General features: G+C 39.7%; 1 protein-coding gene across 1 annotated transcript in view; it reads left to right on the top strand.

The window, feature by feature from the left end:
* Nucleotides 1-23,713, top strand: part of PELI2 (pellino E3 ubiquitin protein ligase family member 2) — a 159,647-nt gene that overhangs the window by 40,074 nt on the left and 95,860 nt on the right. The window contains exon 2 of the mRNA XM_019725779.2: nucleotides 10,635-10,764. Within this exon, the coding sequence (XP_019581338.1) occupies nucleotides 10,635-10,764 (130 nt within the window). The remainder of the gene's footprint in view (nucleotides 1-10,634; nucleotides 10,765-23,713) is intronic.

Here is a 23,713-nt window from a genome sequence, read left to right as displayed (position 1 = left end):
TCGTTGTATGCAACATCAATTATATATCTTTTTAGTAAGTAATTTGTCAGGACATTTCCTAGTAATGTTCAAAAGTTGGATTTGCTTGTCCTGGCATGTCTGTATTTCTAGGAATTTCTAAAAGTTCTCTATGCATACTCTAAAAGTTTAAAGTAAGTAAACATTAGTAGAATAAAGCATATATCTTTGTGTGATTCTTTTTAGGAGTAGTAAGAGAAGTATGCCATGAAATTTTAGAAAAGGAAAGGAGATTGGAAGTAATTATTTTAATAGTTAGGAATAGTTATAATAAGTTATGTATGATACAGAAGAGATTCCGATACTAGTTTTAATTTCTGGCCTTAATACTTACTCAAACTTTGGGCCAATAACCACATTTCTTTGTACCATGAAGTTCTTTATTTGAAATATCCATAGCTTAATACATGTTAGATGATAGGCTTAATGTGAGTTTCAGATGTTTCCTTTTTAGGAAGCCTTTGAGATGCTCACTTTTTAGAGGCCTCTTATTACAGTAGAAGTTGTGTATAAACAGATTTAAAAGAGTCAATGCTCTGCCAAGTAATTATTAATTTTATCTTCATTCTCTTATGTCTAAATTTGGTTTTTAGAAATTGAGACCTTTGTTTGCACACATTGTGTAACTTATTTGAGGGACCACAAATTTATTTGATGTAATGATTTACTGAAAACAAATAAGATGTACAATTAGTTCATCTCCCTCTTTGTCAACAAAGAGGTATGCTTTTTTTTTTTAAATTCCATTTTCTTATAGCCAATTTTAAAAAGGACACATTTGAAATTATCTCTAATTTTAGACTTTTTCCTTCGGTATTATTCTTCAGAAGAGTATTCTTCTATATAAAACCGTAGATGGCTATATATTTGATACTTATGTGTCTTTAGCCCAGAGTCGTTAGGTAATGAGGAAGTTATTTAAGTTAATTTGCTTTTGAAATGCAGAGTATCATTTAATTTTTGCCATATGATGACATATAACATATATGATGTTTACCAAATCATCCCCAAACTCTGCAGCAACAACCATTTATTCTCATGAATCCAGGGATTGGTTGAGGTGTCTGCTTTAGGCAGTGATGGAATGACTTTGCTTCGTGCTGCATTTAAGTGGTTTGGGTCTCCTCCAGGTGTCTGTCATCCTCCTTGGCAAGCTGGCTGGGATGTGTCTTCCTGTGGCCATGGCAGAGGTGCCAAGCACATTTCAAGCATCTGTCTTTATCACATTTGTTAACATCCTACTGGCCAAAGCAAGTCACATGGCCCCACCCAAAGTCCAGGGCAAGGAAGTTAGGGGTGATGAGAGCCTAAAATAAGCAAGTGTTAAAGTGATGGAAAGGAATATGTGGGATTTAACCTGTTTTTCAAGATCATTAATTGGTAAAATACATAAAGAAGTATGGATTATAAGATAGTACTAATTCATGAATCAGATCTGATAAATCTACCTGGTTGTTCTTGAATTGTACAATTCTTGTACTGTATCCAGTCCATTTCTTGCTACACTTCGTTTTTTCCTCTTCCTGTGATATTTTCTGTTAGGAATCAAAAATTACTGTAGGATAATACTTAAAGTTAACAGTTTTCACCCTAAGATAAAAAAATAGATTCTTTGGCCTAAAGCATAATATTATATCGATACATATTAATCTGAGGTATTTTAGGCTATTGAAGCCAACAGCAGAATCAAAGAAGTAGTCTTAAATGTTTTAAGAGGAACATAAATAGCCTTTCCTACTCCTGGCTCCTCATGTACCTTCAAGTATTCAGTGAAACACTCTCTGCTGCAGGCCCTCCAGCAATGCTCAAAAATCAAAGATTCAATACTGTAAAGAACTTTATCTTGTGTGATTCAGTGACAGTACTACTTTGAAAAGGAAAAGACAGGAGAAAGACTTCAAAGAAGCAAATGGCTAACTATGAGGTAATAAATATTACTCTTTTCATAAACAGTTTTTTGTGGTTTTTTTTTTAGACTGGGTTTACTTTACATCTTCTTTCCTTTTGTTGGCCTGGTTGGAGAAAGAAGCAGGTAGGGAAGTGTAGCCCGACAGACTCCATAGGAATTAAATGCAGGAAAGAACAGTGATTGCCCAGGGGGCCGTGTAGGTGTGGCGATGATGAGGCTGAGGTCGATCTCGGCCTTTCCTGGGGTGGATCGCTGTGCCCTCATCTCCCACTTCCACACTGCACCAGAACCCAAACCTCAGAATGTTATGCCTTCCAACTTTATAGGGAAGGAAAGAGGTCTGAGAAGTGCTGGAACTCGTGCAAAGTCTCTTACGGGATTGGATGCCGAGCCAGGATGTGGTCCCCCTCTTGCCTTCACACACTACCTTTTGCAGCAAGGGCCTGGGTGAGAGTGTGCAGGTGTATAAACCCTGGAAGAAGGGCTTCAAATCTACTGAGCCTGGGGGCAGTGCAGTGTACCTGATATAAAGAAACTTTTTAAATGTTTTGTCTTGGGAAATATTTTGTATGGGGAAGCTAGAAAGCCTCACGATAAGAAAAAGGCAACCTGACAGTGTAACTGCCACATCTCAACTGCCGCAGTATGTGGGAGCCTTTTGGAACCATCGCAGCGTATAAAAGCCAGTCGTTAATATAACAGCCACAACCTTCACCTTTGTTGGACAAGATGCCAGTATTTTAGTTGGATGAAATGCCTTCTGCGTCCATATTGAATTGGAATGTTTGAAAGAGGCTTGTGAATCTCTTTCTAAAATTGAAGGTGTAACTTTGTGTTGCTATCTTTGTAGCTGAGGAAGCTGAGGCCCATCTTAGGCAAGTGTGTAGCACCATCAGCTAGGAGAAACAGCTGGAGCTCAATTCCCATCTCTTCATCCCCACACCACTATTGTTATTTCCATACTAATGTGGTGACTTTTATTGAGCCCTCCTCCGTTTTAAGGTAGCCTGAAGGTGGGTGGGTGGGGGGGAGTTATACAAAGAAATAGGAAACCCAAAGAGCATCCAGTTTAAATGGTATGAGGTAAGTGGAAGTTAGCCTGTGATGTCACACAAGGCTGTTATAGAAGACCATTATTGCAATTCCACGACTTGAATCACGTGTGTATGTAGGACCTGCCAAGACACCATGGCAGGGTCCTAATTCAGAACTTACTGTTCTGATTTCTGTTTTTGCCATTGTGTTTTGTAACTCAGTTTCATTAGCATTTGTCAGTGTTGTGTAGTTTTGTTACCTTGTCTGTCTTTTCTACCTGACTGAGTCATCAGGAGAAGACGTCCGTCTTTTTTGTGTCCTTAACCTCTTAGCGCCCAGCCCTGTGACCTGACTCACCTGAGGCACTTCACTTGATGCATTCTAGAATGAAGATATAGATTTTCACATTCAGTAGATCTTAAACAGCTACCGTTTCCCCGAAAATAAGACCTAGCCAGACCATTAGCTCCAATGCATCTTTTGGAGCAAAAATTAATATAAGACCTGATCTTATATAAGACCTGGTCTTATTTTAATATAAGACACCAGGTATAATATAATATAATAATATAATAATATAATATAGTATAATATAATACCCGGTCTTACATTAAAATAAGACCAGATCTTATATTAATTTTTGCTCCAAAACACATATTAGAGCTGATGGTCCGGCTAGGTCTTATTTTTTGGGAAACAGGGTACTTGGAACAAAGACCATTTCCAACCAGAAATGGGACATTGAGAATTTTCATTTTAAGGCCAAGCCCAGGAAGAATTTCTAAATGAATTAATGTTTAAAAAGCTGCAGCTGATTATCACTGGAGGGGAGTAGACTGTTATGGTGTCACCATCATTAGTTCTCTAGCTAGAAATGAAAGTCTGCTATTTATTTATGAGACCCTACAATCTACAGCATTCGTTAGGCACAGAGAAATATTGTTGTGTCCCTGGGCTTTATGTATAAAGTTCATGCGGAAAGGGCAAGTCCAGATGTGTGTGATAGGTTACACAATAAGGAGCTGGGACTAGAATGGTATAGAACGGGAGTCAGGCCCTCACTGGTTTCTGTGCATTTTCTTACACACGGTTGCGACAGTGCGTCCACTGCTGTGGTGGGTTAGTTGTGCTCCCTCACGGCAGGTGCCCCATTGCGGGGGTTTGTCAGATGCCTTTGTGCCCTGCCTTCAAGCCTCTTGTCTGCAGTGGCACTGACCTATTCACCTGCAGCGCACAGTCTGCTTTCGTTACAGGACTTGTTTGTGACTTATCTGTGCATGTGACAGAGATGTCGCCTTCGGGGGGGGGGGGGGGGCAGAGCCTTCAGTCTGTGATGAGAAGCAGCCTGCCTCTGGCACGTGCTCGTCTGATGCTGACGACGCCTCCACTCTGTAGCCCACATTCACGTTCCCAATTCCACGTGAGTTCAGGCTCGTTAACATCCAATGTGCTGCTGCCAAAATGTGGCTGGGCATCCCCAGCACTCCCACACTCACTGTTGTTTCCTCTACAAAATTCTTTTTGATAAATGCATTTTTAGGTGGCAGGCATATTCTCAAGACTCTATCTTTGTGTTATATTCCAAGAAATACCTTGAATTTAACAGTTGTCAGTGTTGTCTACTGGAAAGAGGAAGACATTTGGAGTCAGACAAAACCAGGTGTGGATTTGGGTCCTGTCTGCCCTGTCCTGCCGTGTTTCCCCGAAAATAAGACCTAGCCGGACCATCAGCTCTAATGTGTCTTTTGGAGTAAAAATTAATGTAAGACCTGGCCTTATTTAATATAAGACCAGGTCTTCATAATATAATATAATGTAATATAATTAATATAAGACCAGGTCTTAGATTAATTTTTGCTCCAAAAGATGCATTAGAGCTGATGGTCTGGCTAGGTCTTATTTTTGGGGAAACACGGTACTTATTGGCTGAAAAGCATGCCAGGCGAGGAAACGTTCTGACCTTTCGTGGAATGACAGTGTTCTGCCTTTGTAAGCAGAATCTCATCTTTATGTCTGGGCTCTACTCCACTATACAGAGGATGGTTCTTCTGTCCCTTCATGTATGTACTTGGTTTGGAGGATTTCAGTGCCACCGTGTGCTCCATATACTGTGTCAGGTGCTGGAGACAGACTTCCCATCCTCTGGGGGGAAGAGGCGCCATATGGGGACTTTGGAAGGGACAGGGGAAGACTTGATCGTGTTCGGGGGGAGGTAACAGTGCTTAACTTGAATTAGATCGGGGGTGAAGGAGAAACTGTGAAGCAGGGAGAAGGAGATGATGCTGAAAGGGTGGGGCCTATTCCAGGCATCTATTGCTCCGTAACCAGCTACCCCAAACTTAGTGGCTTGAAACAACAACAGTTGTATTTACTGTACGATTCTGTGAGTCAGGAATTTGGGCGGTGGTCAGAAGGGGAATTCTTCTGCCCTATATTGTATCAACTGAAGTCACTTAGCTGAAGTCAGCTGATGGATGGACTGGTCTGGGTCCAAGATTGCTTCATTCGTTCAACTGCTACCTTAACAGGGTGGTTGGAAGACGGGGCTTCGCTGGGACTGCCGCCTGGAGCACCTACATGTGGCCTCCCCAGCATGGAAGTCTCAGGTTTCTTACGTGGCAGCTCAAGGCTCCCAGGAGACCCAGGCAGACACTGCAAAGCTTGTCAGACCTGGCTTTGGAAGTCTCACAGTGTCATTTCCTCCCCATCCCGGTGGTAAGCACATCACTAAGGCCAGCCCAGGTTTAGGAGACGGACTTACACTCACCTCTCAGGGGGATAAGTAATGGGAACTTGTAGCCATCTTTGATTTCCTACACTGTGTTCCTTGATGGGAAAGCCACTGTGAGACCAAGTGGAGATGGCTGTGTGGGGTGGTGGGGGCCTGACACATGACCATGTGTACTTTTAGATTTGGAGGCGAAGATCAAACGGTAGTGGATTGCAGATTCAGTAAGTGTTAGAAGTGGGATTGTTGGTGGTGTACTCTTCCACGATTCTTGGAGGCTGTGAGAAGATGGGAATGGGAGTGGAGATCACAGCAGGACTGACGGTTGGAGGGGTTTGCTTCTTTTTAACTTTGTGTGTTTGCTTTGAAGATGGGTGTGAGCTGACCAGTGACCCGATCTTTTTCAAATCATATTTGTGCATTTTTGTTCTACTAACTAATGGAGCACTGTTGAAATTCTCTCGTCTTTGGTGATACAACTTTCTCCTGGTCCTGGTCCTTCTGCATGTGACAAAGAAGGGGCTATTTCTTTAAATGGTTATATGGCCCAGAATCTGTCCTTACCTTCTTCTTTATTCTGTACCTTTTTCTTAAGTAATCTTGTGTAGTCTCATGATTTTGACTGCCATTTGGATGGTGAAGGCACACACGTCTGTAACTTCTGTTGCTTCCTATGTGTCTTCCCCTGGATGGCCCTGAATTCCCCTTCCTCTTCTTAGTAATGCCCTCACCCCAGTCGAGGCCAGAGGCCTATGTGACATTCCCTTCCTCTGTCCTGGCTCTGTGTAGCCAAACAGGTCCCCAAGTACTACTGATTATTTTTTTCCCTTTTAAAACTGACTGCAGGTAAGTATCACCTGTGGACCTTTAAAAACGTGCCTCCCTGGAGCCCCGTCCCAGAACTATGACTCCGAATCTCCTGAGACTTAGGCATGCCTGTTTTTATAAAGCTTCCCTGGTGATTCTGATGTTCACCTACAAAGCATTGAAAACAACTCTCTAAAAATGTTCTCTAATCCCCCAGCCCATTTCCACCATTGCTGCTTTGATTTAGCCTTTTAGAGTTTCCTGTAGCTACCACAACAAGTTACCACCAACATGGGTGGCTTAAAATAACGGTCTATTCTCTCCCTGCTCTGGAAGCTTCATGGCTGGAATCGAAGTGTCGGCAGGGCCGTGCCGCCTCAGAAGGCCCTCGGGGAGGAGACTTCCTCACCTCTTTCTGCTTCTGATGGCACCAGGCATTCTTTGCCGTGGGACTGCCAACTCCAGTCTCTGCCTCCATCTTCACACAGGTCTCTCCTCCCTCTCTTTGTGGGTCTCGTCTCTGCACTGTGTGTCTCTTATAAAGACATTTGTCATTGGATTTAAGAGCCACCAGTAATCCTGGATGATCTCATTTCGAGATCCTTAATTTAACTACCTCTGGAAAGACCCTTTTCCCCAATAAGGTCACATTCACAGGTTGTGGGACGTGGACATATCTTTTGGGGCCACCTTTCCATCTGCTGTACTCCTGCCATGGTTATGATGGTTCTCCCGTCGGATCATCTTGACTCTAATCTGGCCGTCTGTCCTGGACTGTGCTGCTGCAGTTACTTTATACAGCAACTCTTTGAATAATGTCATTTTGTTCAACATCGCTTCCTTATAACACTGATGAGATACCATGGGAACTTAACCCTTGTTTATACCAATTAGGCTATAGTAAAATTAGTTTCATTATACATTGTTTTGCTGAAAGTCGCAGAAGGCATCAACAACATTATGTGAGGACTTACTCTGTACCCAGTCATACCAGTGCTTTGCTTAAGTCTGACCGGATTTCCCCCTCCCCTTAGGGTAAGCCAGGCCCCTTATCATGGAGCACCAGGCTGTTGTAATCTGGCCCTTGCTTACCTTGACCCTTGTTTCCCTCCGTTCTCCTCTTGAATTTCATGCTGTTGCGGTGCTGAACTACCTGCGGTGCTGAACTACCTGCGGTCCTCCTCGCTATTGCCCTGTCCTACCCACTTAGCCTTGTTCAGATTTCAAGACAGTTCAAGCAGTGTCTCCTCCGTGAAGCCTTCCCTAGTGCCTCTTCCCAGGTGCTTTAGCTACCAGTGCATAAAGCGACCGGCACACTTACAGAAGTGTTTTGTTGCACTTGCGCTTGTGCCTTTCTCTGCTTTTAACAGAGAGCTGTGTGAAGACAGGGAAGCTGATACTAATCGTTGTAGCCCTGCTACTTGGCATTGTAAATATTGAAGGAATGGCCATGTAGCTTAACCCAGTTAGAAACTTGTCTCATCGTAACACTGGTTTTTCTGTTGTTACCTCGATTATTTCCAATAGGAGTTTTTTACTGCCCATCATCTGGATGTATTAAATACCGTATTTCCCTGAAAATAAGACGTAGCCGGACCATCAGCTCTCATGCGTCTTTTGCAGCAAAAATTAATATAAGACCCAGTATTATATATTATATTATATTATATTACATTACATTACATTACATTACATTACATTACATTACATTACATTATATTATATTATATTATATTAAAGACTGGGTCTTAGATTATGTTATATAAGACCGGGTCTTATATTTTATTAAAATAAGACTGGGTCTTATAATTTTTGCTCTAAAAGATGCATTAGAGCTGATGGTCTGGCTAGGTCTTATTTTTGGGGAAACACAGTAAGTAGCCAGTGTAAGTAATCTGGCATATTATTTGCTTAACCTGCAATATCTGTGCATCGATGCTCAGGCAATTTGAATTAAAATGTTTCTGCATATGTTAAGATGGGCATTTCTGGTTTTTGTGTTCTTCCCTTTATATTAGATATGGCTTTGGGGTTGTAAGTGGCAGAAATCAACCTGAGTTAAACTAAAAGGCATTTCATGAACAAGGGTCGGATACAGTGGGACCCGTAGCAGCCCTTAAGGTCCCTTTCTCTGTCCATGTCTCTTTGCTGCTTGTCTGTTCATCTGCTTCATTCCTCACTTTCTGTGCTGCTTCATCCACATAACAGATTGTGACATCCCCACAGCTCCTGTGATTACATTTTAGAGCTCTAGACAGTCAGAGACTGGCTGGCTATCTCTCCATCCCACCCCTTTTTTTTTCTTTCCCCGGGAGAAGAATGTTATTGGCTGGCTCAGGCCAGATGTCCACCTCTGCCTTGGGTGGTGGGGAGGGTGCTGGGCTGGCCATTTCATTCACACGTGGTGTTGGGGCTTATCTTAGGGAGTTACGGGAGAGATTCTCGAGAAGGGAGTGTTGTGAGTAAATCCCTAAAAGTGTCTGCCATACTCTTACTAGGTTGGATCTCGTTGAGCAGCAAGTGGGAAGTTGAGAGGAAGATACATCAGAGAGCTGGGGAAACGTGAGGGGCACAGGAAACCTCCCCAGATCTTGTACCAGTTGCCTCAGGGCCACAGCAGTGAAAATGTTCCTCTGAGTTGTTTAGAGTCCTGGCTTTAATTAATTCATATGTTTCTCTTAATATAGAATGTTAATCTTGATTTACTGATGTGGAAATATATTAAAACAAAGTGGGTTTATAATGGTTGTTTACTCATGGCTATGTTCATTATACTAATGATCACACATATGTTTAAAAATAACGTACATTATTCTGATCTTGCCTCAGAAAAAAGGAGATGAATAGACTTGAAACAACTTATCTCTGTATTCTAGAAACATTTTCATGTAGCTGACATTCCTTTGTGATGGAAATGGTAACATTAAAAACACAGCGGGAGTAACTTCTGGTGATAATTCAAATCTGTTGTATTACTGTAGCCACCCAGTTGTAAAGCAAACACACAAAACCCCTTGGTTTCAACTTTTACTCTTCTCACGGGCCATACTGGCCTCCACGCTCTCTTCTTCTGGGTGTGAGTGGACGAGTGGCAAAGGCAAGAGTGTCCAGACAGGGACGAGCCACCAAATGAGCCATCCTTCACTTAGGTGCTGTGAGGGAGCCCTGGGGCTGTCATATTTGTCCATGTAAATGTTTAATGATTCCCTGCCCTTCTTTTGGTTCTCTTCTTGAAAAGAGTTGCCACAGGAGAGGTGGGGAACAGCCATGTCAGTGTGACAGCGTGAGACGGTGATCAGAATGCGTAGGAGCTGCTCAATCCAGAATTAGAAAATAGAGTTGAAAACTGAAATGCTAACTGCTGTCTTGCGTTTTTTTAAAGCACTGGTGTTAGCTTAAGGTATTAATACAGGAAATCTGCTTAAGGACGTTGTATGTTTTCCAGGTGACTTTTAAAATTGACAGTTTGTGGACTAAAACTCATCCTTTTTACCTTTGGGCCATTTTATGGGCAGCCTTCTTGTAGAGTCTTATTTTATGTTTATATTTTATGGTGTAGAGTCAATTTTTGCAAGCTATGTTTTGTTAAGCCGACAGTGTAAAGTTTAAATAGAAATCGGAATGAGTATAGAGAATTCAGAACTTTTAAGAATGTACGTAACTAAATTGGGTCTTCCTACAAATAAAGATCCTACAGATGTTAATATGATTTGAGAGTGAGACATGAGATTTAATTAGTATGCTATTTTCTAACTAGTTCATTTAAAAATATTTCTTGAGTGTTTCTCTGGGGTCCATTAGAATGACACTTGCCGACTTGAGCCAGCAGTAATATGGCCTCTGAAGAATTTTCATTTGCTTATTTATACTCTGTCTCTTTCCAAAAAGATTTCAAGAGTCTGACTTTATAGAATAGGAAACCTATAATTACATTGCACATCACTCTTAAATTAAGTTTCTGGAAGTGATTTGAGTTTCATTACAGTGGAAGTGTGTTTTGCAGCCCTCCCCTTTTGTGGGGTGTTTAGTGGGCAATTCTTTATGACCGTTGCTGTCTTTTCCCTTATCCCGTCTACTTTGTCTACTTAGAACTTTGAAAATCTGCAAATAAGTGAACCCTTTCATCTCTGTTTGTAGGTACAATGGTGCTTTACCTAATGGGGACAGAGGCCGGAGGAAAAGCAGATTTGCTCTCTATAAGCGGCCCAAGGCTAACGGAGTCAAACCCAGCACAGTCCATGTGATCTCCACGCCGCAGGCATCAAAGGTACGTGGCCCCTGCAGTGGGGAGGGCTGGGCAGACAGTGACTCACAGCGATTCCTTGTTATTCTTTGTCCTTCCAGTCTTACGTCTCTGTAGGAAGTTTCTTGGTTGTGACGGGTTGTCCTGTACAACATTGTAGGATACTGAGCAGCATCTCTTGTTGCACGAGATGCCACTAGCACATCAATCCACCCCGCCCCCAACTGCCACAGCCATTGTGACAACCAAAAATGTCCCCTGGAGGGTGGGGTGAGCAAACCCCTTCTCGCCACCTCATTATAAACCAGTGTTTTAGGTTATAGTGAAACCAGCATATATCAATTTAGAATAGTTGTGGTTGAAAGATAAATGATGTTCTTTATCCTAAAGTGGTTCTTTTTATTAAATCTTGGTATAAACCTCATTAAGATTTGTTATTTTCCTTCTGTTGAGTAGTGGGTGTTTTCACATAATCTACATGTACATGGAATTGAATTTGTGTATTTATTAGAAAGATTGGAAGCAAACAGCTAAGTGCTGTAAGAAGTCGACTAGCCATATTTCCTCATAAATTTTGAGTGAATAAAATCTTAATTTTTATGATTATTTCATGTGTTCTCTGATATATAAATGGAGGGAAAATCTGTTTCCATTTTGGTTGATATATTCTACCTATGAGATTTATGGTAATGTTCCTTTTAATTAAATAAATTCTTTAATGTATAATATAGTTTCCTTTTCTATAAAACAGTTATATTTACATGAAGTATTTCATATGTGGCACTAGATGTACATGTTTATCTTTATGAGTTTGGACCATCTGGAATAAATAAGAGACTTATTTCTCATTTTTACTGAAAACCCATGTTCAAAGAGAAATGAGTGGCTTCATGGAAGCACATGTGGTATTTATACTCAGTCTTAGAAACAAATCACCTTTGTTAATGTTTTTATTTAAAAATAAAGCTCCTGTTGCTTCTGAAGCAGTACATGGGGAAAGTTTGCTAGAATGTACCAATACAGAGAACATTTTGATGGTTGCCAGATGGGAGGGGGGCATATAAAAGGGGAAGGGACTAGGAAGTATAAATTGGTTGTTACACAGTAGTCATGGGGATGTAGGGTATACCATGTTTCCCCAAAAACAAGACCGGGTCTTATATTAATTTTCACTCCAAAAGATGCATTAGGGCTTATATTCAGGGGATGTTATCCTGAAAAATCATGCTAGGGCTTATCTTCCAGTTAGGTCTTATTTTCAGGGAAACATGGTAGCATAAAGAATATAGTCAGTAATGTAATAACTATGTATGGTGTCAGATGGGTACTAGATTTATCAGGGTGATGGATGGGGTATTGGGGAGCAGGGTGAAAAAGGTGAAGAGATTAAGAAGTACAAATTGGTAGTTACAAAATAGTCACGGGGATATAAAGTAAAACACAGGGAATATAGTCAATAATATGGTATTAAGTATGTGTAGTGCCAGGTGGGTACTAGACTAGTCAGGGGGATCACTTCTTAAAATGTATAAATGTCTGACCAGTATGCTGTACACCTCAAATTAATATAAAATAGCATTGAATGTCAACTGTAATTGAAAACTTTAAAAAGCAGGGAGAAAGTGAAAAGGAATAAGAGGTTCAAATCTCCAGGTATAAAACAAGTCATGGGGATGTAATGTACAGCATGGGGAATATAGTCAATAATATTGTGATAACGTGTACGGTGTCAGATGTTTGCTGGACTTACGGTGATCACTTCTTTAGGTCTATACATGTTGAATAACTATGGTGTACACCTGAAACTAATGTAGTATTGTATGTTAGCTATATTTTAATAAAAATCTTTTTTTAAAAAGACTATCTTGTATTAGTAAGGGAATGGTTAGACAAGAAAATATCAAACACCAAGGAAATACGGAAGAAAAGATTAATATTTAGTGGCACAGTTTTGGGCTAAAGAAGGGGGCTTTAGAGTAAAAGTTTTAGGGAGAGAAGGACACTTGTAGGGAAGATGAAGGAAATCAGCCTTACAAAGGTTCTGAGAAAGGGAGGAAATGAAGAGCAACAGAATCTTGGAAGGTCAGAGAAGTATAAGAAACATTTTATGGTCCAAAAGTATTTGGTGAAGTAGGGTACCAAGACAAATGTTTCTAAGCATGGGATAAATGCCAGAAATCTTCTGGTTTTGTAGACGTGGTCCTTATAATTTTGTTTATTTGTTGACATTTACCTTTCCTTCCTCTGGTTCTGTACCTTTTTATTACATTTACCCTTTTTTAATCTCAGATTTTATATTAATATGATGGCTTCAGATAGTTTTTAAAATTTTTCTAGAAATCTGGAATTACTCAGGCTTAATGTTATGATAGAATATGAAAATTAGCTACTATGGAAATATCAGTTGCTCTTTTTCATTACTTATCTCCATCTACTCCAGTTTTAGCTTTTTATGTTTTACCTTTATACCTACATTTCACCTAAAGTTTGTTTAGATTATAAATCTGTTGGTAGTTGTCTTTCTAAGTCTGTGTTTAAAAATATCACCCACAGTACTAGTAGTAGGGCAAACTGGGTTTTGGTCTTGACTCTCTCATCTTACAGCCTGGGAAAAATATATTCTCAGGGCCTCAGATTCCTCATTTACAAACTGCATAAGTTGGCTTACAGGAACCATTCTGAATCAGATAAGATACTTTGGTTATAAGCAACACAAATGATCCTAACTTAAAAACCAAAACCAAAACAAAGCAAAACAACAACAAAAAAACAAATGGAGAAATTATTAAAGGATAGAGTAGGAGCAGGTCTCAGAAAAAATTAGGTAACTAGGTTTCGTGAGAGAGAACCAGAGTATTGATAGGTGTTAACATGGATATTCTTTCAAGGGTGCTATAAAGTGACTTGGCTCCAACTACCTTCTATCTCTTCTAAAGGTTTTAAATTTTCAGGAAAGAGAATCTGATAGGCCTACCCTGGGTCAGTCAGCCATGACCAAGGGACATGAGTAGACCAGACATATTTGTTGTGAGCCGATCAACTACCCCGTGTTACATTTCCACCATGTATCTTATTCATCTTAGTACCTGTAGGTTGAGGGCCTCGTACACAGTGTTCCATCTTACCTGAACCTAGCACCTCATTCATAATTCCTCACTCCTGTTCCGTCTCAGACTCCCATTCCTGATCAGCTTTGCCCAGCCCCTCCTGCTGTCGCCTGCTCTGTTGGTCCCCTAGACAAAATCTCTTATATATTTAACTTTTTTAAAAAAATGCTCCTCCCACTGCCTCACTTGAACTGAATCCTGGTTTTTATCAATATACTCTTTTAATTCTTCTGTCTCTTCCCTTCCTGTTCATGCAACTAGAAATGATTTCATTCTGTTTCCACTTTAGTCTTCTCTTTTTAACCCTACATTATTAACTTAAGCTTCCTCTTCCTCTGCTTCTCATCTCGCTGACCTACAGTTTAGTCTTCTGCGTGTTTTAGTGACTCAGTACCTAGCCCGATCTCTGTTCCTCCCCAGCCCCTACTAAACCATAACTAGCATCCATGGTGCAGAGTGCTTTAACTCTTTCAATTTCTGAGACTGTCGCTTCCATTCCACTTTTCCCCAGATACAGTGGACCTTACAGCCATTGTACTTGAAAGTGACCATAGTCTCCAGTTCATTCTACTGGGAGATACATGTATTTTCTCGTCTAATCTCATCAAGACATCCGGCCCTTTTGCCTGTTCTTATTTGTCACAGTCGTTAGCCCACTTGACTTTTCCATTTATGTTGTTGGCTTCACCCCAGCCAGATTGCCTTTCTCTGGGACCTTTCAGCACCCACTCTTTGTGAGTCCCTGGCTCTGGGACCTTCCCAGGCCCTGCTGGATTGTGTTGCTCTCTTCCTTCTTGCTCACCCCATTTCCCATCAGGGTGCCAGGGTATGTGGTGCTACTTGGGAAAAGCTGTTTGGCCCCTATCACAGTAGTTTGTCTGCTCTGAAAGTTGTGATTCTGCAGTATTGATAAGGAAAGGGTCATCTTGGATTGGCGTTGTAAAAATGAGAGCTAGAAGGGTGGATGTGCTTACCATTGTTAGAATTAGAGCACTTGGCCTTTTAACTATGTTGTTTCTTCCTTTGCCGTAATCATTTCCTGTGTCCCACACAGTCTGGGGGCAGAACAGGGAGTACCCCTTTGCTGATGGTAGTGACAGCTGGGGAATGGGGCTTCTTAGTCTTCCATGCATGCTGATGTGCGAGCTAAGTCAGACGCGGATGGCAAGTATGTGCTGCTGTTGTGTAATCACTATTTGTGGAACCGCTATTTGTGGAATCTTTAGTTGTGTACATATTTGCTCTTGGAATAGTAATACTCAAAGATATTTCTCCTATTATATAATGTGTGTTTTTTAAAGAAACCTTAAGTCCTGTTTTACTTCTGGCAGTTCTGTTATACAGACATAGAGTATTTAGCAATTTGTTCATCCATTCATTTACTCTACAAATATTTATCTAGTACTTGCTTTGGCCAGGCATCATGTTAGGTATTGGATATACTACAGTCAACAAAACATGCCTGCATGGAGCTAATTGTCTAGCGAGTAGGCAAACAGTACGTAACCATGTGCATACATATTTAACTGCACATTGTGAAAACATGCAGTGGGAGAAAAGAATACGGTGCTATGAGAAAAGGGGCTGCAGAGCAGAGATTGGGTAGACAAGGAAGGATCTCTGAGGAAGTAGCTTGTGAGTTAAAAGCTGAAGGGTAAGAGAGTTAGCCAGGTGAGCACACAGAGCTAGAGCCCTGTGGGTCTGGTTGGAGAATTCAGATTTTTTTCTAAGGGGAAACATTGAAAGATGTTAGTCAAAGGGAGTGGCATGATATGACTGAGAATTTAAGTTGATTTAGGTTTGCTCATTTACTTTTTTTAATGATGTGGGACAACTATTTTGCTTTCACTTAATCAGTAACTAGCATGATGATCGCGGTGGGGGTGATGGTGCCTGATGGGTGAATGTTTTGCCAGCAATGTGGTTTAAATTTAGCAACATTACTGTGGAAAGCTCTTCATCATGATTTTCCCTTCTTACATTGTGCCTTATGGAAATCTCCTTTTTTGGTTAGTTTTACTTAAAAAAAGTAACTGAATATCACTTGATGCCAGTTGGCATATTTCAGAATGGAAAATATCAGGGGTCTCAGAGTGACAGTTTACAGAAAAATGAGGGCTGTTTAATGTGATTGCTATAACCGGGATTGTTGCACTGGAATGATAAGATATCGAAACTCTTCCTCATCAGTCGATAGATAATATAATAGTAACTGTGAGAAATGGCAAAATTAATAACATAAATTTCAATGTAAACTCATTAGATCAAGCTAATTTTATAGGCTGTCGTGGGGTTTACTTTTGAAGCACTCACTGTCTGTCTGTCTAGCCAGCCTGGATCTTGGTGGGAATGGGTGGCACATCTCCCATTTGGATAAGTTTTATCCTTTTAGATATCATAAACATGAATATTCTGAGTCTGAGAAGAGAAAAAAAATATTGGTAATAAACTGCAGCTCAGAACATCCTCTGATACTCTACAGGAATGCAATCATAAAAAATTTTCATTTCTAGAATGAAACACAACTTATTTCAACAACAAAAAAATACATACATGAACAACCTACTTTTATACCTTAAGGAATGAGAAAAAAAACAAAGCCAAAAGTTAGTAGGAAGAAGGAAATAACAAAGATCAGAAATAAATTAGAGAGAAAAAAATTGAAAAGATCAATGAAACTGAGAGCTGACTTTTTGAAAGGATAAACAAAATAGACAAACTTTTAGCTAGACTAACCAAGAAAAAAAGAGAGGACTCAAAAAAATAAAATTAGAAATGAAAGAGGAGACTTTATAACTGATACCACAGAAATACAAAGGATCGTAAGAGAGTACTATGAACAATTATACGTCAACAAAATACTCAACCTAGAATAAATGTATAAATTCCTGGAAACATACTAGCTACCAAGACTGAATCATGAAGAAATAGAAAATCTGAACAGACTATTTACTAATAAGGAGATTATTTAAATTTAAATTTAAAATAATTTTCTGACTTAAAGTATTAAGGCTTTAAAAATAGTTTTTCTGTGAATATATCATGGCAGTTTCAAGTTATGATCTGAGTGTTGCAAAACTTGTCCATTGAGATGAGAAAACAATTTTTGGAAAAAATAAATCAGGGCTGTGAAATTTAAGTCATTATTGACAAAGCTTCAACTATTTCACATAGAAGAGGTTTAATAATTTATTTAACGTGCAGTATTCAAGACTTTGAAGATAGGTAATGGTTTTTGTTGATTTCATGGAGTCGGAAGGAACAGCATCTGAAATATATTAAACTTTATAACTCAAGAAAAATTGTTTCAATGAGAAATATTTATCTGAAAATGTTAGGAATTTTGTACAGATGGTGCAAGTATAGTTATAAGGAGGAAAAACTTGTCTCGGTTGAAATTCTAGAAAAACTTTTGGATATTTTCATTAATGCTGTCTTATTGCATTTAGTTATCTCTGCATGACACCATAGAAAGATAAAAACCAAATAAACTACTTAACATTTTTTCTTGATATTTTAATATTTATCTTCTATTGAATAAATATCATCGAGTTAAATAACATATCTAAAAACTTGGAATTGAAATAATGAAGTATTTACCTTTGGATGGGCTGTGGTATTATTGATACAAACTCAGTTTGGAAATCATATAAAGGCTTGAGTATTCACTGTAATAGAAATTGTGAAGTAGAATTTTGAATAATTAAAATTTTTAGATATTTGGCTTTTTACATGCTATTCTAACCATTCTTATTTCTTAGATTATTAAAATGAGTAGATTTATTTGACAAATAGTAGGTGATGGAATATATAAAACCAAATACAGGAAACTAATAGAGAAACAGAGGATATTAGAGAAACAAACAGATAGGAAACAAAGGAAAATATTTCAAGAGAATAACTTCTAAATTATCCATCAAGTCACATGAAAATACACTTCTTTGATGTCAAATCTCTGAAGACTATAATTAACTTTTAATAACATCCTTTTAATGTATTGATGCTTGGAATTTAGCCAGTTGATGTTTCCAAAGCGTAATAGATTGAGAGTTAACAAAATGTTGTAAAATTAATATAGATAATTAATTATGACAGCCCAATAACTGATTTATATGATTTAGGTGATAATAGAATTAGTGAATATGAAAATCTCGTATTCATTAGGATGAGAAAAAAATTTAATTGATATTAGTTCAGCAGAAGGTAATAGATTGAACATGAACAATATTATGTTATGGGAAAATCTATACATCAAGACTCAGTTCAGCCCTTGCCTTTCAATTAAATGGGGGAAGCTATTGGAGGAGTTTGTTTTGTTATATTAAATAAAGCTCAGACATTGCTTATCTTGTGACAGAAAAATCAAATAAAGGATTACACCAATAATTTCCAACAGTTCATAGATGACTTAGAAATTATTAGCCTGATTTGATGAATGATTAGTTCTCTAACTTGCATTACTTGGGTACAGTTTTACACTATGTGTAGCTCATATTATTTAGAGAATAAATGGCAGTATTTAAATTTTTTTTATTTGTATGCTTTATTCTTATTATTCTGATTGTTAAATATTATCACTCCTGACATGAATAATTTTTATAAATATATCTGTAATTAGGTGATTATTGCTTTTTGTTTTATGTAGCATGAGTTTTACCATCAAGAATTGGTTATTATTAACTGCTACATTTCTGTAAAATTTGGCTAATCAGCACTTTTATATTTTCATAAAGTATTTTGATAGTTTAGTCATTGCAAATAGTGTAAATTTAGTAACTTGGAACTGTTCTTTTCCCTTCCTATTTTTTTTGGTTTAGTTTTTTTAACTTCTGTTGTTCACAAAGTAAACCAGAGTAAACTTTGCTGTTTAAGTACGTTTTCTTTCAAATGCCCCATATAAAATAAGATTCTGTCCTGTTGTGCTTAAGTTAGGCAGCTTGACTTGCACTGATTGAAGACCTGAAGCAGCATAATTATTTATCACCATTTTTCATTCAGGTTTGTGTGAGAGTCTTTAAAGTAGGTTGTAAGATATTTTAGTGTATTTTAAAAATTAAAATTTGAAGTGTGATTCACAGTGCCTGCTATGAATATCCCAGAAAATCAAAGAGTTGATTCAGAATATCACATTTTTCTTAATTTCTGCAGATAGTTTGACATTAACATTTTTTGTTTTTCCTGACTCTTCTTCTAGCAAATATAGTTTCATTGTTGCAAGCACTAACAACGAATGGGTCTGTTTGTGGGTACAGAGTAATCACAAGGCCATTGCCTTCTTCATTTCTGTTCATTGATATTGAGCATAGATCCGTGCTCTACTGTGTGGTGTGGGCAGAGGAATGATTCATCGTTTTCTGGTAAAGGAGACATTTATGTCTTTTCTGTATTTATGATGTGGTTGGCAGAATAATGACCCCCAAAGATGCCCACCCCTTACTCTCTGGTATCTGTGTTTATGTCACCTCACACCGCAGAAGGGTCTTTGCAGATGGAATTAATGGCATGAAACTTAAAATAGGGAGATTATTTTGGATTATGGGGGGGAGAGGCAGTGTAATCACAAGAGTCCTTAAAAGTGGAAGAGGGACGTCGAAGACTCACAGAGATGGGAGGGAAGAAGGGGCAGGAGGGTTTGAAGCATGAGCAGGACTCAACCTGCAGGCGATGAGCCATGGAATGCGGGCAGCCTCTAGCAACTGAGAACAACTGACAGGCGCTCTGCAAGGAAATTGGGACCTCAGTCCGATATGACATGGAACTCAATTTTGCCAACAACCCGAATGTCCCTGGAAACAGATTCTTCCCTAGAGCCTCTGTAAGGAACACAGCCCTTGGTTTTGGCCTTGTGAGGCTTGGGCAGGGCAAGCAGGACGCCTATGGACCAACAGATCTGTGAGATACTTTGTGCTGTTTGTAGCGGCCAAGTTTTTGATAATTTGTTACAGCAGCAGGAAGAAACTTATATATACTATTTTATGGGAAATTAAGTACAAAGTACCTTGTATCGCTGAGCAGCTCTTAAACATGTGTTGGGGGAAAGGAAAGGATGGGGAAGCCATGAAGGAATTGGGGGGCAGGGAAGGTGGTTTATGTTTATTTTTAAAGTTCTTTTCGATTCAGAGTATTGGAGCAGGAAAACTTGACTCTGGCACTCAATAACTTAATTATTAGTATCAGTGTAATTTTCTGCATTACTGATAAATAATAATTAGTACTATTGACTTGATGCATTAGTTGGAAAAATCATCTTTAATTTGTGTTGTCCTTAAAGTACAGTGGTATTAAAGAGTTGCTTCTACCTTGTCAGTATGGGAGAACCCTTGTATTTATATTTATAATTACGCCTTTACTCAAACTTACTTGAATTATGACGCTGATTCAGGCGCTAACACCCATCTTGTCTTTTTGTGGAGGAAGAGGATCTTTTGCTGTAACTTTCCTTTGTAAATACATGTTTCATGAAAGTAACATGAAAGTTGGAAGGAAGCTTATTCAGACTGACTCCTCATTTGTAAAAGGAGGGACTTAAAGAAGTTCAGAGAGGCCCAGTAAGAAATCTTAGGTCACTAAGCCAAGTGTGTTGCCCAGGACCCAGGAATACTGGTCAGTTGTAACAGGTAGCAGGTGGAAAGTGCTGTGAACACACCCATTTAAACAGTACCCAGATCAAGAGCGAGCATTACCACTATCCCAAAGACTCCCTTGCTCCCCTTCCAAAACACTCCCCTGACCCCCATCGTAACCTGGTAACCACTGTCCTAACCCAGTGCTTTTAGTTGGTTTTCTCTGTGTTTGTACTTTGTATCAATTGGAGCTATGGTATAGGTTGTTCGTTGCTGTGTACTATTCCACTGTGTGAATTTATTCTGTTACCCAGGATGCCTTACAGTTGTAATCACACTAAAACCTCAGTTAAGTTTTTGTAAATTATTAAAGGTATTTTTTAAAGTTAGCTATTTTACTCTAGGATATGAGGTCAAAAGAATTGGAAGTCAGTAATAGCTACCAATATTCACATTTATAGCTTACAGCAATTTAAAATCTTGCTGCTTTTTGCACAAGTTAAAAATGTATCTTCACTTAGAAAACTGGTTAGCCTGTTAAAACAGTAATGATTTTATAGAATTGAATATTAGTGAGAACTCTAATTTTATACTGAACTTTGAATTTTATGATATGTTTTCTTCCTCTCCTGAAAAATTTATACCTACATATTACAGTTAGGGGCCTACGTGCTACTTTTTCCTCAGCTTTCACATTTGTGAAATAGGGAGGCGGCCTGATGTAGGCGGCAAGGAGAACACAGACTCTGACATCAGATGAACCTAACTGGAGTCAGGGCTCCTCCCTTTGCTAATCAGGTGACGAGGACAAGCCACAGAGACCCTCTGGGTGTAACAGCCCCTTTCAGCTGTGAGGATTGGACAGAATGGATAGTACACATGCCCCCTGGCCAGGCCATGCTCTTGGGACTGAGTAACTGTTCTTTTAGTTACCTCGAGAGGGAGTTGTAAGGATGTGATGGAATCATATGGACTTTGAAAGCCACTCTATATCCCTCCAGTCAGTATAGCAGTGTTTGCTCAGCGTGAACTAAGCCTCCAACGTAAACGTAGTCAGTGAATTGAGAACACTGTAGAATGATTCCCCCTTTTAAGTGCCATAAATGCTCATTCTCATTGGCTGTGTAGTTGGATTTCAGTATTTCAAAATGTAAGCACATCCTTCATATCTAATCCCGTCCTTAACTGCACGTACACAAAAAAATAGCCTTCTTAAAACTTTATTCTGAAAGGCGACTGACTCTTCTCAGATGCCGCCCCTCCTATAAAATATCAGTATTCTAGTGTCACTCCCCCTGACTTGTGTTTGACTTGCGTTAAACTTGTGCCTGCGGGTCTCTGTTTCCAGCAGACTGTAAGCTCCTGGAGAGCAGGCCCTGCCTTTACAGGCACGTGCCCGGAGAATACCCAGTGACTGAGGGAATGAACAGCCGCCCATGATTTTTAGAATCCATTGCTTCCCAGTTAATTTACATGGTTTCATGAAAGTGCAAAGGAGGTTTGTAACTTTTGCCCGGAGACAGATGAAAGCTTTTCTCAGAAAATATGTATTGCTAGCATTCCAGATAGTTGAATCGGTTGAAATATTTTCTTCTTATTTGTGAAATGTAATCTTTATCTGACACCTGAATGAAAGCCTCAGGTGGGAAAATGAAGTGTGGCTGGTTGGTAGCAATGAGTCACAGAGTTGGGGGGCGGAGGGGGTGGGGGTAAGAGAATTGGGTGGGAGGTTGGGGTTGGGTAGTTGGCTTCCAGTGGCAAAGGCTGTAACTGCTGCAGAAGTGTTGACATGGTGGGCGTGCCATAACGCGAAGGCAGGAGAAGTCCTTAAATCTAAGATCAGATTGTCTGCAACCAGCTGGTGGACCCGTACCTGAAGGGTGTTGCTGGTCCCCATGAGGAGCATCTCTCTGTCCTTGTCCCCCTTCTGAGCGATTAGACAGAGACAACATGGATTCCTCTGGTGGAGTCACTGCCCCACTGTACGTATGGGGTATTTAGCAGCATTCCTGGTCTCTATCCACTCCGTGCCAGTAGCACCCCCTCTAGTTGTGACAACCAAAAATGTCTCCACCCATTGCTAAATGTCCCCCGGGGGGGGCAGAATCACTCTAGTGGGGGACCACTGAGCCAGCTTCGGAGCTCTCGTCAGTGTGGAATCTGGCTCAGAGTGCAGGCTCTGGGGTAAGATTCCCGTGGTTGAAACCCCAACTCTTTTTTTGGCCAAGTCACAACCACTCTATCCCTCTGATTTCTTACCCCTCAAGTGATGGAAGATAATATTACTCAACTCATAGTTTGGAATAAATGAGTTGATACTTGTAAAGTTCTTAGCTTTTAGAATGGCAGCGGGCACATTGTAAGTGCTCAGTAAATACTAACCATGATTATTATTAACTGCTTATAAGAATATTGGGTATCATATTACATATTGTCTTCTCTCCTTCCTTCCATTGCTTCTCATTTTGTTTTCTTTTTTACCATGTCACAGAATGGGGACCTGAGGGGAAACTATAACTAAGAAAGTTTTTCAGCAGATTAGTCTTTATTTTTAAAAGCTGCATTGCAGGCGTTGTGGCAAAGCGAGTTGATACCAGACTCTTCTGAAGTTCCCTCTTCTTCAGTGATTGTGTGCTTCTTAGCAGAAACCATTACTCGAAATCAGGTTTTGCAGAGATGGAGGGCGATGCCTTACAAATGGACTTTCAGTATGGGGTTAATCTGTCTTTGGCCTAGATTAAGAAGAGCTGGTCTCAGCTCTGGACTTAGTTCTCCAAGCTTCTCTCTTCCCAGGATTGGAGGTTTGTTTAAGATCTTCTGTCCCCAGCCCAGGACAGGGGGTGGTGAGAGGCTTCCGGACGGGTGTGTGGGCTGGAAGGAATGCTGATTTTCTCTATTACCCCAGTCCGCTGAAGCTCCCTCCTCCTTGAGTTTAATCCATTATCTAATCTGACAAGGATGAATTCATTTCGCCAAAGCCTTGAATGTGGCAGTGGTTACTAATTTCATAAAATAAAAAAAGTAGTGTTGGGCAGGGGGTGGGGTGAGGGAGTGGGGGCTTGGGTCAGGGGAGAAGGAGGAGCGACATTTTGTGGAAGAAAAAAACATTCTCTAAAATCAGAGAATGGAAAAGGAAAAGAAAAGGAGTTGAAAAACAAATATATAGTCATACATACCAAAGCCGACTGGAAATAATTTAAATCAGCAAAATATTTCCTCTGATGGTACATATAGTTGACTTGCACTCAGTTTATAGGTTTTAAAAAATCCACAAGGCAATTCCAAATGTGTTAATGATAGGCA

This window comes from Rhinolophus sinicus, linkage group LG03, assembly GCF_036562045.2.
Source record: "Rhinolophus sinicus isolate RSC01 linkage group LG03, ASM3656204v1, whole genome shotgun sequence".
In the NCBI taxonomy this organism is placed as follows: Eukaryota; Metazoa; Chordata; class Mammalia; order Chiroptera; family Rhinolophidae; genus Rhinolophus; species Rhinolophus sinicus.
Note: the sequence above shows the minus strand (reverse complement) of the source record. Positions and strands in the feature narration are given on the sequence as shown.